General features: G+C 43.7%; 1 protein-coding gene across 1 annotated transcript in view; it reads right to left on the bottom strand.

Annotated features, from left to right (window-relative positions):
* CYBB (cytochrome b-245 beta chain) overlaps positions 1–16,082 on the bottom strand; it is a 95,075-nt gene that overhangs the window by 50,011 nt on the left and 28,982 nt on the right. Inside the window, exons 6-7 of the mRNA XM_073664837.1 lie at positions 8,821–9,011; positions 2,380–2,506 (exon numbers count right to left, since the gene is read on the bottom strand). Of these exons, the coding sequence (XP_073520938.1) occupies positions 2,380–2,506; positions 8,821–9,011 (318 nt within the window). The remainder of the gene's footprint in view (positions 1–2,379; positions 2,507–8,820; positions 9,012–16,082) is intronic.

Consider the following 16,082-nt stretch of genomic DNA (forward strand, 5'->3'; position numbering starts at 1 on the left):
GACACTTTCAAAGTTTGCCCAATTTTTCGCACTGACTGACCTTCATTTCTTAAAGTAATGATGGCCACTCATTTTTCTTTACTTAGCTGCTTTTTTCTTGCCATAATACAAATTCTAACAGTCTATTCAATAGCACTATCAGCAGTATATCCACCAGACTTCTGCACAACACAACTGATGGTCCCAACCCCATTTATAAGGAAAGAAATCCCACTTATTAAACCTGACAGGGAACACCTGTGAAGTGAAAACCATTTCCGGTGACTACCTCTTGAAGCTCATCAAGAGAATGCCAAGAGTGTGCAAAGCAGTCATCAAAGCAAAAGGTGGCTATTTTGAAGAACCTAGACTATAAGACATATTTTCAGATGTTTCACACTTTTTTGTTAAGTATATAATTCCACATGTGTTAATTCATAGTTTTGATGCCTTCAGTGTGAATGTACAATTTTCATAGTCATGAAAATACAGAGAAATCTTTAAATGAGAAGGTGTGTCCAAACTTTTGGTCTGTACTGTGTATATATATATATATATATATATATATATATATATATATATATATATATATATATATATATGGCATTTCCCTTATTTAAGGCTGATAAGGCTGATATGTCATTGGTTCTGATAGCAGTCATGTCATGGGAAAGTTATGTAATTAGAAGGTGCTTCCCAACTGTAGTTCCCCCCATTGTAGTTACAGGAAGTGTAAACTGTGGCTAATAATTTGTGACTTTTGTCATTTTTCTGGGTCAGCACTTCCAAAATGGGAGGAACTTACATGGGATTAGGGTGGGATGGGGATGAAGAGGCCCACTGGTCTAATTCATGATAAGTGATGGCTACCTTGGCACACAGAGGCACAGACCACTTTTGAGATACGCCTGATTCATTAAGAAGAATCTCTGACTCCACCATGACCCCCCCCATCAAGACTGGTGTGAACAAAGCTAGTGTTAATGAATTGGGGCCACTGTCTGTCTATAGCTGTCCCTTCTTTTATGAACAGCTGCTGTCATCATAAAATCTGTGTTCACTGAAGACAGAATTTATTCATGAATTAAGAGCATTGAGAATAAAAGATCTGTCCTGGAGGAAAAGGAAGCAGATTTATGAGTTAGAATATATTGCAAAATTCCTTATTTTCATGTGCACTATTGATTTATGAAAAAATAAATAAAACAACGGTTACTCTTAGGATTGATCACACTTGCACATATTTAGAGAGATACTGTAGATGAAAGGTTAGATGTAAAGAAAACATTGAAAAACAATTTTTAGGTCTTGCTGACATGAGCGTATACATTGGACGAGTGCTATCCGATGTTTTATAACACTTGGACCAACGTTATTTTATGGGGCGGTGCTGATCAGTGGTTCTTTTCTCATATCGATTCGGCATGAAAATAACATCGCAGCATGCAAAGGGCAAATCGGATGCCAGTCATTCATTCAAGTCTATGGGTGCGTGGAAATCATCAGACTGCACTGAAATCTGAGTGCAGTCCAATTTCCGCAGACTCACACAATGGAGAAGATGGAGAAATTTTTATCTCCATCTTCTTCTCAGTGTGCTACGATTCTCTCATCCAAGTGAATTGGATCACACTAAGCTGACACTGATCAAACTCAGATCAGAGTTTGATCAGTGTCATTAACATAATTGGCCCAATGCTCTCACATGAGAGAATCTATGCTTGTGTGAGAGAGCCGTTAGATTATTGGTGAGAATATGTGAAGAGACTCCTCTATTTAGAGCATGAGGGCACAATTTTTTTGGGTCCAAGGGCCACATTGTCATATTGAAGCAATCTAGTGTCCACGCTAAATTTTACCTTCTGTGACATTTGTGACACATTGAAAGTATATACCATAAAATTCTGATAGGTACAACTTCTACCTCCAGGACTCTTACCTCCAAAAATCAGCTGCCGGCCACTACACTTCTGTTTGTGGCTGTCCAAAAATAGTTATCCAGTCAGTCAAGAATTTTCTGTCCATATGGTTGGGGGCCACACAGAATGGCATCACGGGCCACAGGTTCTGTACCCCCTGATTTAGAGGAACTATATTGTTTTAGCAAAACCATAGAGTGGAAATTTTTCCCTAATGTCATGAAAAGTGCATGCAGAAGGAAAAAAAGGCCTTTGATGGCAAATTCTGACACCATACCCATCTTTTATGTAGATACCGGAAATAGGTTAGATTTTAAATAGATTTTGCACAGGAATTCTATAGAGAATAAAAAATATACCCACAGTAAATTACATGCTAAAATTACAGGTTGAAATCTATATTTGGGTTTGATAGTGAGCAGCTGTAGTTATATGTTTTAAATGTTTCAAAATATTTAGATACATCCTAAAAAAATCATACCATTGGTTCATTTCCTGCAAATTGTGGAACTGGACATAGTTCAGATCCCCATTGTGTAAAATTTTCACATATTTCCGGGTTAGAAGAAACATTTTGGTGAAGATTGGTCTGACCTCGTACAATGCGCCTAAAACACAAAATATACATATATATTACTAATAAATCAGTAAGTAATTCATAGGATTTACATCACATTGTTGGAATCACTGATATAACTTATTAATTTTGTAATATTCAAGGAGAACCTGTCATTAATTTCAAGTTGTCCTAACCACAGGCAACATGAAACACCATTGGACTGGACTGGGGTTTTGTATGCGAGCTGTAATGATGGGCATACAGAAATAAGATGATTGAGAAGCACATGCCACTTAATAAATTAGGGCATCTTATCAGCTGCATGTGCTTAAATATGCCTCACCAAAAATGTTACTCTAGTCGAGGTTAGTGATGAGCGAGAATGTTTGGTTAACCCTTTCGGCGAGTATGCTCGGGCGAGTACCAAGTATCTTCAGCGTACTCAGTGATATGTTTGAATCACTCCCGTGTGCATGATTTGCGACTGTTTGACAGCTTTAATACATGTGAGGAATGCTTGTTTCTTAAGCATTCCTCACATGCATTAAAGCTGTCAAAAAGTCACAAATCATGGACACGGGAGTGATTCAAACATATCACTGAGTGCGCTGAAGATACTCGGTACTCGCCCGAGCATATTAGCCGAAAAGGTTAACCGAACATACTCGCTCATCAGGTTTCGAGGCCTAGAGTAACATTTATTGTATAAGTAACGCCACTACTTTTATTGAATTTTTTGGATAGGCATTGTCACGCCCCATTCGTCCTAGCTCTTTCCATTTTGACTGAGCTGCCCAAAACTGGGTGTGAAAACAACAAGTTGTAAAATTTTTGTGCAACTTCATATTGGGCAAAAATTTGAAGGTGTTTTACTTTTTGACACAGAACTATTTTGCATGTTGTATCATTTCAGAAAAAAACAATGATTTCAAAAGAGCAAGACTCATTGATAGGTGTCTATTGGCAACTCCCTTCAGACTTGTCTCTGGTTCCACTTCATTGACAGGTTGTAACATACCTGGCGGCGTCTTTGCATAGTGGTCCATCTCCCACTGTGCAAGAGCGCGCACTTGAGAATGTCTCTCTGGCTTCCCTCCATGCTGTCTGTTTGTGTCTGTTTCTGCTGCTTAAGGGCGGCGCCCGATCACTTCCTGCTTTTTGTACCTGCTGTGGGTCACACCCCTTGTGCGTCCTCAGCCTATTGCTGTCTGTCACCTGCTATTTAACCCAGCTGCTCCAATCAATCCCTGCCTGAGCATCTTGCCCTGTCAGTTGGCTTTTGTCTCTGACATGCCAGGTCCTGTCTATGTTACCTGTCTTGCAGTATCTGTTCCCATGTCTGTACTGTGTCCTATCTGTGTACCCTAACCTGCAGTCTGTACACGTTCCTTGCCTGTTTGTTCCGCCTTCCTGGAGGCTGTATTTCCAGGCCAGTCTGAACACGCTCCTTGCCTGTTCGTCCCGCCTCTCTGGGGGCCGTATTCCCAGACCCGCTCCTGTATCCCGCTGCAGTGTCGGTCTCCTCCGTACATTCAGTTCCAGTCTGAACTCTCTCCTATCTTTTACCTGTTTTGCCTCTATGTCCGTCCCTTCCCTTTTCCTGCATTGTCTGAACCTGTACCTAACTCCCTCTTGTTGTCGCTGTACTTCAGTTGTGAGTTTTGTGCTCTCTCGTTACTTCTTTGTAAGTATCTAGTTTGTTTCTGGTTCCGCCTTTCCCTTCCTGCCTGTCCTGTGTGAACAGTGTCCTGTCTCCTCTGCCCAGCTCTGACCCTTTGCTTGCTGCTTCGGCAGTCTCGCTCTGCTCCCTCTTTCTCACTGCTCCGGCAGTCTCGTTCTGCTCTCTTCCTTTACCTCACTGCTCCGGCAGTCTCGCTCAGCTCCCTCTTTCTCACTGCTCCAGCTGTCTCGTTCTGCTCTCTCCTTCTTTCTCACTGCTCCAGCAGTCTCGCTCTGCTCCTTCTTTCTCACTGCTCCGGCAGTCTCGTTCTGCTCTCTCCCCTTTGCTCGCTGCTCTGGCAGCCTCGCTCTGCTCCCTCTTGCTCGCTGCTCCGGCAGTCTGCTCTTACCCTTTGCTCGCTGCTCCGGCAGTCTCGCTCTGCTCTGACCCTTTGCTCGCTGCTCCGGCAGTCCTACTCTGCTCTGACCCTTTGCTCGCTGCTCCGGCAGTCCTACTCTGCTCTGACCCTTTGCTCGCTGCTCCGGCAGTCCTACTCTGCTCTGACCCTTTGCTCGCTGCTCCGGCAGTCTCGCCCTGCTCCCTCTAGATTGCTGCTCCGGTAGTTTGCTCTGACCCTTTGCTCGCTGCTCCGGCAGTCTCGCTCTGTTTCCTCTTGCTCACTGCTCCGGCAGTCCTACCCTGCTCTTACCCTTTGCTCGCTGCTCCAGCAGTCTCGCTCTGCTCAGACCCTTTGCTCGCTGCTCCGGCAGCCTCGCTCTGCTCTGACTCTTTGCTCCGCTCCTGGCGGCCTCGTCTTGCTCTGCTCTTGCCCGCCGCTCCGGGCGGTCTCAACCTGCTGTGTTTGTATACCGCTTCTGCGGTTCTGTTCCAGAAGTCCCAGTCTGTACTGGGTCCTATCCTCTCTGTGCTCCAACCTGTTGTACCTGCCAGTACCTCCCCGTCTGCATACCAGTGTGCCAGCCTAAACCTTCCAGTTCCTGTATTCCCCGGTGTGGGCCAACAGCCGTGTCCGGAGTCTGACCTGGAGTAGACCCTGGTCCCTCTGCTCGGTTCCTCCCTGGTGCACTGGCGTCGTATGCCGTCGTGCGATCTTTGTCGGATCGGGCAGACACTTAGTTACGCCCCTCCAGGCACTCTCCGGTACGGTACAGTGGAATCACTACAATCACACGCACACGCCGCTCAGCCCGGGCGTGTGCATTACACAGGTCTTATATACAAATATAGAGACACTTGTCAATCATGTAGATCCTGATGTATTGATTGACAGGTCAAATTGTTTATTCGGTTTATCCATCTGCACTAGATAGACTATTTAACTATCTCGTTGCTATCTATCAACAAACTAGATTAGATACGACAAAAGTTGTTTTTTTTTTTTTTTTTTTTAAAAGTATAGTGCACCTTCATAATTTGAAGGAGATTTCCAGGTTGTATTTTTTTAGGGCACAGGCTTGCTGTACCTAAAAATAAGAAAAAATAAAGAAAATCAGCATTAGGTCTCATTCAGACATCAGTTTCTCTCGTACCATTGTTATCCGTCTGTTATGACTGCGAAAGCACATTCATATGGGTAACGTACAAACCAGGGAGACAAAACCCCTGAATCTGACATGTCCCTGTTCAGACTAGGAAATGCCCTTCTCTAGCCCTGGTCTGTCCCTGCCTGACCAAGGAGTTTGGCACCCTAAAGTAACGCAATGATGCCCCCACTCAACGGCGGCTTACTTTGAATGTCCTTAGCAGCTTCTAGGAGCGCCAGGGAAGCAGTTCCCTAAGAATTAGAGGGGTAACACCTAAAACAGCTGCAACCAGCATAAACTACAGCACAGTGAATGAATCAAACAAAGTCTATTACCAGCCGGAAACACCAGTAGGGGAAGGTATTTAAAGTTGCACCCGGCAGGAAATAGGACAAACAGAGTAAATGAAAAACACCTGTTACCCAAAACCGACAGACTGGTATTTGTTGTCACTGCTGGGCTCAGTGGTCATGCCAGAGTGGATGCCACAAGGCTACTCAACACGGTAACTGGCTGCAGTGGTCACATGCTGGACGTCACTGCTGTGACCTTGTAAACAAAGACGAGAGACAGCTTCAGAGAGGCAGCACTAGAGAAACAGGGGTTAAGCAATGCTGATTTTCTTATGTTTAAATAGAGCAAGCCTGTTCCCTAACTAAATTGAACCTATAAAACTCCTTTAACCCCTTAACAGCCAATACGCAGTAAAACTGTGACCGTTAAGGGGCCTTATTTCCTCATTGCTGTATTAAAAGGCAATCAGGAAAAAGGCTGTAGCAACCCCAAAGTCGGAAATTCTCCAGGGTCTCAGCTACCTGGGATAGCTTTAGACCCTGGAGAACATGATCAGGGCTGTTTTCCTGCTCCCTGATCGCGTGATCGCCGTTATTCAGTGAATAACGGCGATCACGAAAAAAAAAGTGTGCCCAGGGTTACAACGATTTCTCTCTCCAAATAATGCTCCCCTGAGCCAACCCGGTACCTCCTCTTTGCACCGGATCTCCTGATCCGTCCCCCAGTCCTCCATCATCTTCCTGAAAAAAAATGGCGGGCCCATGCGCCCGCCGAGGTCTGCTGGCCGGTACACAGCAACAATAGGGAATTTTTCCTATTGGTTTCCTTTAATCACTGTGATATACCGTATCACAGTGATCAAAAGCAAAACAAATAATAAATCAAATCCCCCTTTGTCACCCTCTTAGTTAGATAAAAATTATAAAATAAAAAAATATATTTTTCCCATTCTTTGCTGTTAGGATTAGGGTTAGGGCTGTGCTAGGGTTAGGTTTAGGGTTAGGTTAGGGTTGTGTTAGGGTTAGGATTAGGGTTGGGTTAGGGTTGTGTTACGGTTAGGGTTATGTTACGGTTGGGGTTAGAATTGTGTTTGGGTTGAGTTAGGGTTTAGGTTAGGGTTGTGTTAGGGATGGGTTGGGGTTGGGGTTAGGGTTGGAGTTAGGATTGGGATTTTTCCAAGTGAAAGAAAAAAAAAATTATGATGATATGATGACTAGTGCTGAGCGCAAGTGTTCGCTACTTGAGTTTGCATTAGGTGCTTGGGTATACACTGAGTATCGCGGGTGCTCAAGTGACATGCCCGAGTCCCCGCCCCACATGTTTTGCGGCTGTTATGCAGCCAAAAAAAACACGTGGGGATTGCCTGCCATACACTGGAAATCCCTGAATGTTTTTATTGGGTGTCTAACAGCCGCGATAACAGCCACGGGGCGGGGATTCGAGCATCTCACCCAAGCACCCGCAATACTAGATGCATACCCAAGCAACCAATGCAAACTCAAGTAGCGAGCACTTGCACTCAACACTAATGACAACATATTCAATATGACGACCTAATGTTATCAAATTCTGTGTCGTACCTCTGGGTTGGTTAAAATTTTCACTAAACCCCTTGATAAAATCCTTGATGGGTTTAGTTTCCAAAATGGGGTCATTTGTGGGGGGTTTCCACTGTTTAAGCACCTAAGGAGTTCTCCAAACGCGACATGACATCGGCTCTCGATTCCAGCCAATTTTGTGTTCAAAAAGTCACACGGTGCATCTTCCCTTCTGAGCCCTGCCGTGTGTGCCCAAACAGCGTTTTTTCGCTACATGTGGGGTATCGGCGTACTCAGGAGAAATTGCACAACAATTGTTGGAGTCCATTTTCTCCTCTTACCCTTGTGAAAATAAAAAATTTGGGGCTAAAAGATCATTTTTGTAGAAAAAGTTCAATTTTTTATTTTCACGGCTCTACGTTATAAACTTCTATGAAGCACCGCGGGTTCAACATGCTCACCACATATCTAGATAAGTTCCTTGAGGAGTCTAGTTTCCAAAATGGGGTCACTTGTGGGGGAATTCCCCTGTTTAGGCACATCAGGGTTCTCCAAACGCCACATGGTGTCTGCTCTAGATTCTAGCCACTTTTGCATTCAAACAGTCAAATGATGCTCCTTCCTGACACCCTGATGTGTTCCCAGACAGTGGCTTTTCCCTACATATGGGTTATCGGCATGCTCAGGAGAAATTGAACAACAAATTTTGTGGTCCATTTTCTCTTGTTATCCTTGCAAAAAAAAAAAAAATTGGGGTCTGAAGTAAAATTTTGGTGAAAAAAAGTTAAATGTTCATTTTTTCCTTCCACATTGATTCAGTTCCTGTGAAGCACAGGGAGGGTTAATAAACTTCTTGAATGTGGTTTTGAGCACCTAGAAGGGTGCAGTTTTTAGAATGGTTTGGGGTATTGTCTGTTATATAGGCCCCTCACAGTCACTCCAAATGTGATGTGGTCCCTAAAAAAAATGGTTTTGTAAATTTTTTTGGACAAATTAGAAATCACTGAACAACTTTAAACCCTTATAACTTCCTAAAAAAATAGTTTAAAAAAATAGTACTGATGTAAAGTAGACATGTGGGAAATGTTATTCATTAACTATTTTGTGTGACATAACTCTCTGTTTTAAGGGCTTAAGAATCAGTGGAGTCCGTTGAATCGTTCCAGAGTTATTAACTCATAAAGTGACACTTGGTCATTAAGGACATAATTGGCTCTGTCACTAAGGGGTTAATGTAAACCTACAGCACATGAATATTATTGTACGCTATGGATTTTCTATCACGTAAAGTAACCTAAGTTAGATTAGTATACAGTAAAATACAGACCCTGCTCCATGGATGACAAGGCCAATGAAGAAGATGACAAAAAGATGATGCGTGTACCAAAACACTTCAAAATATGACCTTCGAATAAGTTTTGTGGATGAAGTTATTATTAGGATCAACGCAAGAGTGATCACTACTCCTGTAAGTCCGGCCAGAAATGTGAATGCCACATTAATTCCTCCAATTGGATTCTGTTGGAAAACAGAAATGTATAACATATCAAATCCAATCATTTACCAAGCAAAGTACCGTAAGTACTATGTAAACAGTACACTGACATTTTTCTCAATGTGTAACAAGTTAGAGCGTTTTTAGAGAGAACTTTAGTTATCATTCAGAAGAATCCTCTTAGTTATACACAGATATGTTGCATCTCATTCATTCATAACTAGACAGATAGTTGTGTTGTTTTGTGATCTATTCATGTAGAATTAAATGGAAAATATAATAAATATAACAATCAAATCACTTAAAAAGAGCAAATAGAAATAAATATGATCCTATAGCACATCTCCACTATCAAGGCTTTGCTTTTCGGTGATAAGCAGTACAGTATGTGAAAATATAAAAATTAGACTGGTTTTCCCCTGGATTTAATACACTGCTTCCTCCTTATAATGCCAACTTCTGATTGGATTATTTAATCATGTTTGTCTTTTGTTCTCTCAGTTTACTTCTGCTTTGTGGCTAAATTGTAATGTTTGGTGATTTTTCCATATCACCATTTTTATTAAAACCCTGACCACTAAGCATAATATTAGTCTGAAAAATTCCTGTTATGTAGAGATCAATTTTCAGTGGTTACTTTCATTATCATCCCAGGCAGGATTGCAATGAAAAGTATGACTGTTTTACATGTATAGCATTTCATTTATAGCAGCTTCATTGACTTTTGTGGGAGATGTTTCTAGCCATTTCCTGTAATATATACAGTGCCTACAAGTAGTATTCAACCCCCTGCAGATTTAGCTGGTTTGATAAGATGCAAATAAGTTAGAGCCTTCAAACTGCAAACGAGAGTAGGTTTTATGAACAGAAGCATAAATCTTACAAACCAAAAAGTTATGTTGCTCAGTTGAATTTTATTAAATTTTAAACATAAAAGTGTGGGTCAATTATTATACAACCCCTATGTTTAATATTTTGTGGAATAACCCTTGTTTGCAATTACAGCTAATAATCGTCTTTTATAAGACCTGATCAGGCCGGCACAGGTCTGTGGAGTTATCTTGGCACACTCCTCCATGCAGATCTTCTCCAAGTTATCTAGGTTCTTTGGGTGTCTCATGTGGACTTTATTCTTGAGCTCCTTCCACAAGTTTTCAATTGGGTTAAGGTCAGGAGACTGACTAGGCCACTCCAACACCTTGACTTTTCCCCTCTTGAACCAGGCCTTGGTTTTCTTGGCTGTGTGCTTTGGGTCGTTGTCTTGTTGGAAGATGAAATTACGACCCATCTTAAGATCCTTGATGGAGGAGCGGAGGTTCTTGGCCAAAATCTCCAGGTAGGCCGTGCTATCCATCTTCCCATGGATGCGGACCAGATGGCCAGGCCCCTTGGCAGAGAAACAGCCCCACAGCATGATGCTGCCACCACCATGCTTGACTGTAGGGATGGTATTCTTGGGGTCGTATGCAGTGCCATCCAGTCTCCAAACGTCACGTGTGTGGTTGGCACCAAAGATCTCGATCTTGGTCTCATCAGACCATAGAACCTTGAACCAGTCTGTCTCAGAGTCCTCCAAGTGATCATGAGCAAACTGTAGACGAGCCTTGACATGACGCTTTGAAAGTAAAGGTACCTTACGGGCTCGTCTGGAACGGAGACCATTGTGGTGGAGTACGTTACTTATGGTATTGACTGAAACCAATGTCCCCACTGCCATGAGATCTTCCCGGAGCTCCTTCCTTGTTGTCCTTGGGTTAGCCTTGACTCTTCGGACAAGCCTGGCCTCGGCACGGGAGGACACTTTCAAAGGCTGTCCTGGCCGTGGAAGGCTAACAGTAGTTCCATATGCCTTCCACTTAGGGATGATGCTCCCAACAGTGGAGACAGGTAGGCCCAACTCCTTGGAAAGGGTTTTGTACCCCTTGCCAGCCTTGTGACCCTCCACGATCTTGTCTCTGATGGCCTTGGAATGCTCCTTTGTCTTTCCCATGTTGACCATGTCTGAGTGCTGTTCACAAGTTTGGGGAGGGTCTTAAATAGTCAGAAAAGGCTGGCAAAAGAGATCTTTAATCCACACATGTGAAGCTCATTATTCTTGGTGCCTGAACTACTTCTTAATACTTTAGGGGGACCAAACAGAATTCTTGTGGTTTGAGGGGTTGAATAATAAATGACACTCTGAATTAACTTTTATCGTTTTTAAAAAAAACAAAAAAAAAAAACAAAAACAAAATTTGCTGCAGTGCATTTCCCACTTCCAGGCTGATCTACAGTACAAATGTCACAATGCCAAGTTAATTCCGCATGTGTCAACCAGCTAAATCTGCAGGGGGTTGAATACTACTTGTAGGCACTGTACATTGCTCAAAAAAATAACGGGAACACTCAAATAAGACATCCTAGATCTGAATGAATGAAATATTCTCATTGAATACTTTGTTCTGTACAAAGTTGAATGTGCTGACAACAAAATCACACAAAAATCATCAATGGAAATCAAATTTATTAACCAATGGAGGCCTGGATTTGGCGTCACCCCCAAAATTAAGGTGGAAAAACACACTACAGGCTGATCCAACTTTGATGTAATGTCCTTAAAACAAGTCAAAATGAGGCTCAGTATTGTGTGTGGCCTCCACGTGCCTGTATGTCCTCCCTACAACGCCTGGGCATGCTCCTGATGAGGTTGTGGATGATTTCCTGTGGTCTGGCATTGTCCTGTATTAGGAGGAACCCAGGGCCAACCGCACCAGCATATGGTCTCACAAGGGGTCTGAGGATCTCATCTCAGTACCTAATGGCAGTCAGGCTACCTCTAGCGAGCACATGGAGGGCTGTGCGGCCCTCCAAAGAAATGCCACCCCACACCATTACTGACCCACTGCCAAACCGGTCATGCTGAAGGATGTTGCAGGCAGCAGATCGCTCTCCACGGCGTCTCCAGTCTCTGTCACGTCTGTCACATGTGCTCAGTGTGAACCTGCTTTCATCTGTGAAGAGCACAGGGCGCCAGTGGCAACTTTGCCAATCCTGGTGTTCTGTGGCAAATGCCAAGCGTCCTGAACAGTGTTGGGCTGTGAGCACAACCCCCATCTGTGGATGCTGGGCCCTCATACGATCCTCATGGAGTCAGTTTCTAACCGTTTGTGCAGACACATGCACATTTGTGGCCTGCTGGAGGTCATATTGCAGGGCTCTGGCAGTGCTCCTCCTGTTCCTCCTTGCTAAAAGGAGGAGGTAACGGTCCTGCTGCTGCGTTGTTGCCCTCCTATCGCTCCCTCCACATCTCCTGGTATCTGCTCCATGCTCTGGACACTGTGCTGACAGACACAGCTACCCTTCTTGCCACAGCTTGCACTGATGTGCCATCCTGGATGAACTGCACTACCTGAGCAACTTCTGTGGGTTGTACTGTAGACACCGCCTCGTGCTACTGTACCTCTCGGGGTGAGAGCAATGGCAAAAATTAAAAAGTGACCAAAACAACAGCCAAAAAGGATGAGAACAGAGAAATAGTCTGTGGTCACCACCTGCAGAACCACTCCTTTATAGAGGGTATTTTGCTAATTGCCTATCATTTCTACCAGTTGTCTGTTTCATTTGCACAACAGCAGGAGAAATTGATTCACAATCATTGTTGCTTCATAACTGGACAGGTAGTTTTCACAGAAGTGTTATTGACTTGGAATTACATTGTGTTGTTTAAGTGTTCCCTTTTTTTGAGCAGTGTATATATTATATATAGGATCTACTTTTACTTTTTGCAATAGATGATAGTCACAACTCCCCTTCTTCACAACCTGCACAGTGACTTCTCCATAGATCACAGGACATGGCCAGAAAACTCTCCCACAAAAGTCAATACAGCTGCTATAACTCTTAACAGGTGCTTATACACAATGGTGATAATGGACAAAATATATAATAAAAAAGAATATATTTCACTGTCTGGTTCTAATTATTAACATTTTGCAATTTGCATCCCTGGAAAGGGAACAAAGCCTGACATGCAACTATATGCATCAAAATTGCACCAAAATTTTTACATGAATTTATGATAAAAAATAAGCTAATAGGTTTTGTAAAATTAGACTATACTGTCTAATGACTTATTCATTCCAGGAGTGGAACAATCAGAGGAAAAGTATAATAAAACACGTCACCACTTCTGTATTTATCACCCACTCCTGGTTTTGGCTTACAAATGCTGGAGGTAAAAAACTGACCAAATACTGAACGTGCGAACATGGTCTAAAACTGACTCACTGACCAAACTCTGTTGACATTGTGAACAAAGTCACTGATAAAACTCAGACCGATTTCATCATATGAGAAAAATCACTGACAAGTGAATGAGCCCATAGAATGGACCAAATTTATCATCCTGCATTCACCACAAAGGAAAGTCACAATAGAGTGATAAGATAAAACATTGCGGAATAAGTATTTTATGAGAAAAACTAGTATATATTAAAATAGACATGTCAGAAGTAATAAGTTCTCTTTAGTGATCTATTACACAGTCACCTGTCATGTCTGCAAACCGTATTCTGTTTACTTGCAACTCTCTTCAGCTATGCGATGAGGAAGAACAAGGTCCGGGATGACAGAAATGTTCAATAGTAAAGATTATTACATTTATGCTGCACAAGATTAATCTTATTGCATTGAAATCAAGAGTGGTTCTCCCATTGAAGTCAATAGCTTGTTTTCTATGCCCTTGAGGTTGCTGTTACGCAAATCTCTGGAACTGTGGTTCACAGCTCAGATCAGCAGCTCAGCCACGATGACTGCCCTCATAATTATACAAAGAAAATAAAATATAGAAATAAAAAAATGGCAACAAATTAGAAAAAAAAGCCCTCACCATACCCGGTAAATGCCGACTGTGTTACACAGTCAACAGCGGCCTTAAATGCCGCTGTCAATCTCTAGGCCACTAACAGAACTAAAAAAAAAAGGTAAATAGTCAACAAAAAAATTATGTTTGGTACTGCTGTGTCCATAAAAGTCTAATATATAAAAATATAAACTAATTTAACCTGTACAGTAAGCACCGTAATGCAAAAAAAAAAAATGAAATGCCAGAACTGCTGTTTTTGGCTTGCAAAAAAAGTGCAATAAAAAGTAGTCAAAATATCATATGTGGCCCAACAAATGTCAGCTTGCCATGCAAAAAAACAATTGCTTAATCATTCCATCGCTGGAAAAATCAAAAAGTTGCAGGTCTCAGAAATAAAACTATACAAGTTTGACATTGTCATAATTATACTGACTTGAAGAATCATCTGACAGGGTCATCTCACAGGAACGCCATAAAAACAAAGCCCAAAAAACAATGGTGGAATTGCGGTTCTTTCGTAATTTCACTGCACTGGGAATTTTTTTGTTTTTCAGTACATTTCATGGTAAAATTAATGGTATCATCTCAATACTATGATTTATTACTAGTGTTGAGCATTCCGATACTGAAATATCGGGTATCGGCCGATATTCGCGGTATCGGAATTCCGATACTTAATTCCGATACTTTTACAATATCGAATACCGGAATCGGAAGTTCCCATAATGCCTGCGCTCTGCAGTGTCTCTGAAGGTTGACAAGCTGGATGGCAGCGCTCAGCTGCGATCCAGCCTGTCATCAGAATGCCATCCCAGCGTGGGAGAATTCTCCTGATTGTTTAAAAGCCGGCGCGCGGTAAAAAGCCGCCGGCTTTTAAACAATCACACAGCCCCATACTGCTTCCCCGCAGCCTCCCACCCCGATCCTCCGCTCCCCTCGCCACCTCCCATCCCGATCGTAAGTTAGGACCAGGCGGGGAGCACAGCACCAAGGAGCGGGGAGCGAAGGACCCGGGCGGGGAAGCCGGCAGTGAAAAGACTTCACCGCCGGCTTTCCCGTTCTGTGCTGCGCTTTCCCGCCGGTTATTTCAAATGAACAGCTGAGGTATCAGGTGATGCCGATCAGCTGTTCATTTGAAGTAGCCGCGGTGCCCTCGGAGGGTTCATGTGAGTTCATGCTTGACTGCATTGCATGAACTCACATGAACTTTCCCACGGCCGCACAGGTCAGCCTCACCTCCCAGACCGGTCATGATTGGTGTGTGTGTGGGTGTCTGTGCAGTGTCTGCGGGTGTATGCGGTGTCTGCGGGTGTGTGCGGTGTCTGTGCGGTGTCTGCGCGATGTCTGCGGGTGTGTGCGGTGTCTGTGCGATGTCTGCGGGTGTGTGTGCGATGTCTGCGGGTGTGTGCGATGTCTGCGGGTGTGCGCGGTGTCTGTGCGATGTCTGTGCGATGTCTGCGGGTGTGTGCGATGTCTGCGGGTGTGCGCGGTGTCTGTGCGATGTCTGCGGGTGTGTGCGGTGTCTGTGCGATGTGTGCGGGTGTGTGCGTGCAGGCAGACATAGGCCGATGTGACACTACTACTCCCATCGGCCTATGTCTGTCCCCCGTCCACTCGTGCCAGCAGGATCAGCTCAATGGGAGCAGTAGTTCCCATCAGCCTGATCCTGCTATTTAAATTGCCCTACTGTGTCCCCAATAAATGTTAAATACATGTCATTGGTGGCCAGTGGTTGCCTACAATAAATTAGTTCATACATTACCTGTCCCCGCCGATCGCCACCTAAAATAAAGTAAAAAATAAAAAACTACACCTATACTCACCTAGACACCTAATTCCCCGAAGCCATCGATCTCCTGTAATAAAATATAAAATAATAAACCACAACCTTATCCTTACCCCTTCGTAGTAGTCCACGAGTGTCCCACGATGATCTCCAGTTCAGAGCAGCCACATAGAATGTGACCGCTCTGAACCGCTGCCGCCGCTAGAATGATGGGGCCGTAAAGCAGCCCCGTCAATGCATAAGCGGGTTCGCCGGAGTTCAGGCAGCGCTGCTCCGGTCAGCTCCTTTACGGCCCTGCTGTATCGTGAGAAATTCCCACGGTACAGCAGTGCCGTAAAGGAGGTCTCCGGAGCTGCGCTGCCTGAATGCACTCCGGTGACCTCAGTCAGTGGCTCCAGCTGCCGGGAGCGGACGTGTTCCCGGCAGCGTGAGCTTACAGCAGCCATGCACAGCTGTCACCATCTC

This window comes from Phyllobates terribilis, unplaced genomic scaffold, assembly GCF_046119375.1.
Source record: "Phyllobates terribilis strain yellow unplaced genomic scaffold, ASM4611937v1 Scaffold_2__4_contigs__length_985480577, whole genome shotgun sequence".
NCBI lineage: Eukaryota > Metazoa > Chordata > Amphibia > Anura > Dendrobatidae > Phyllobates > Phyllobates terribilis.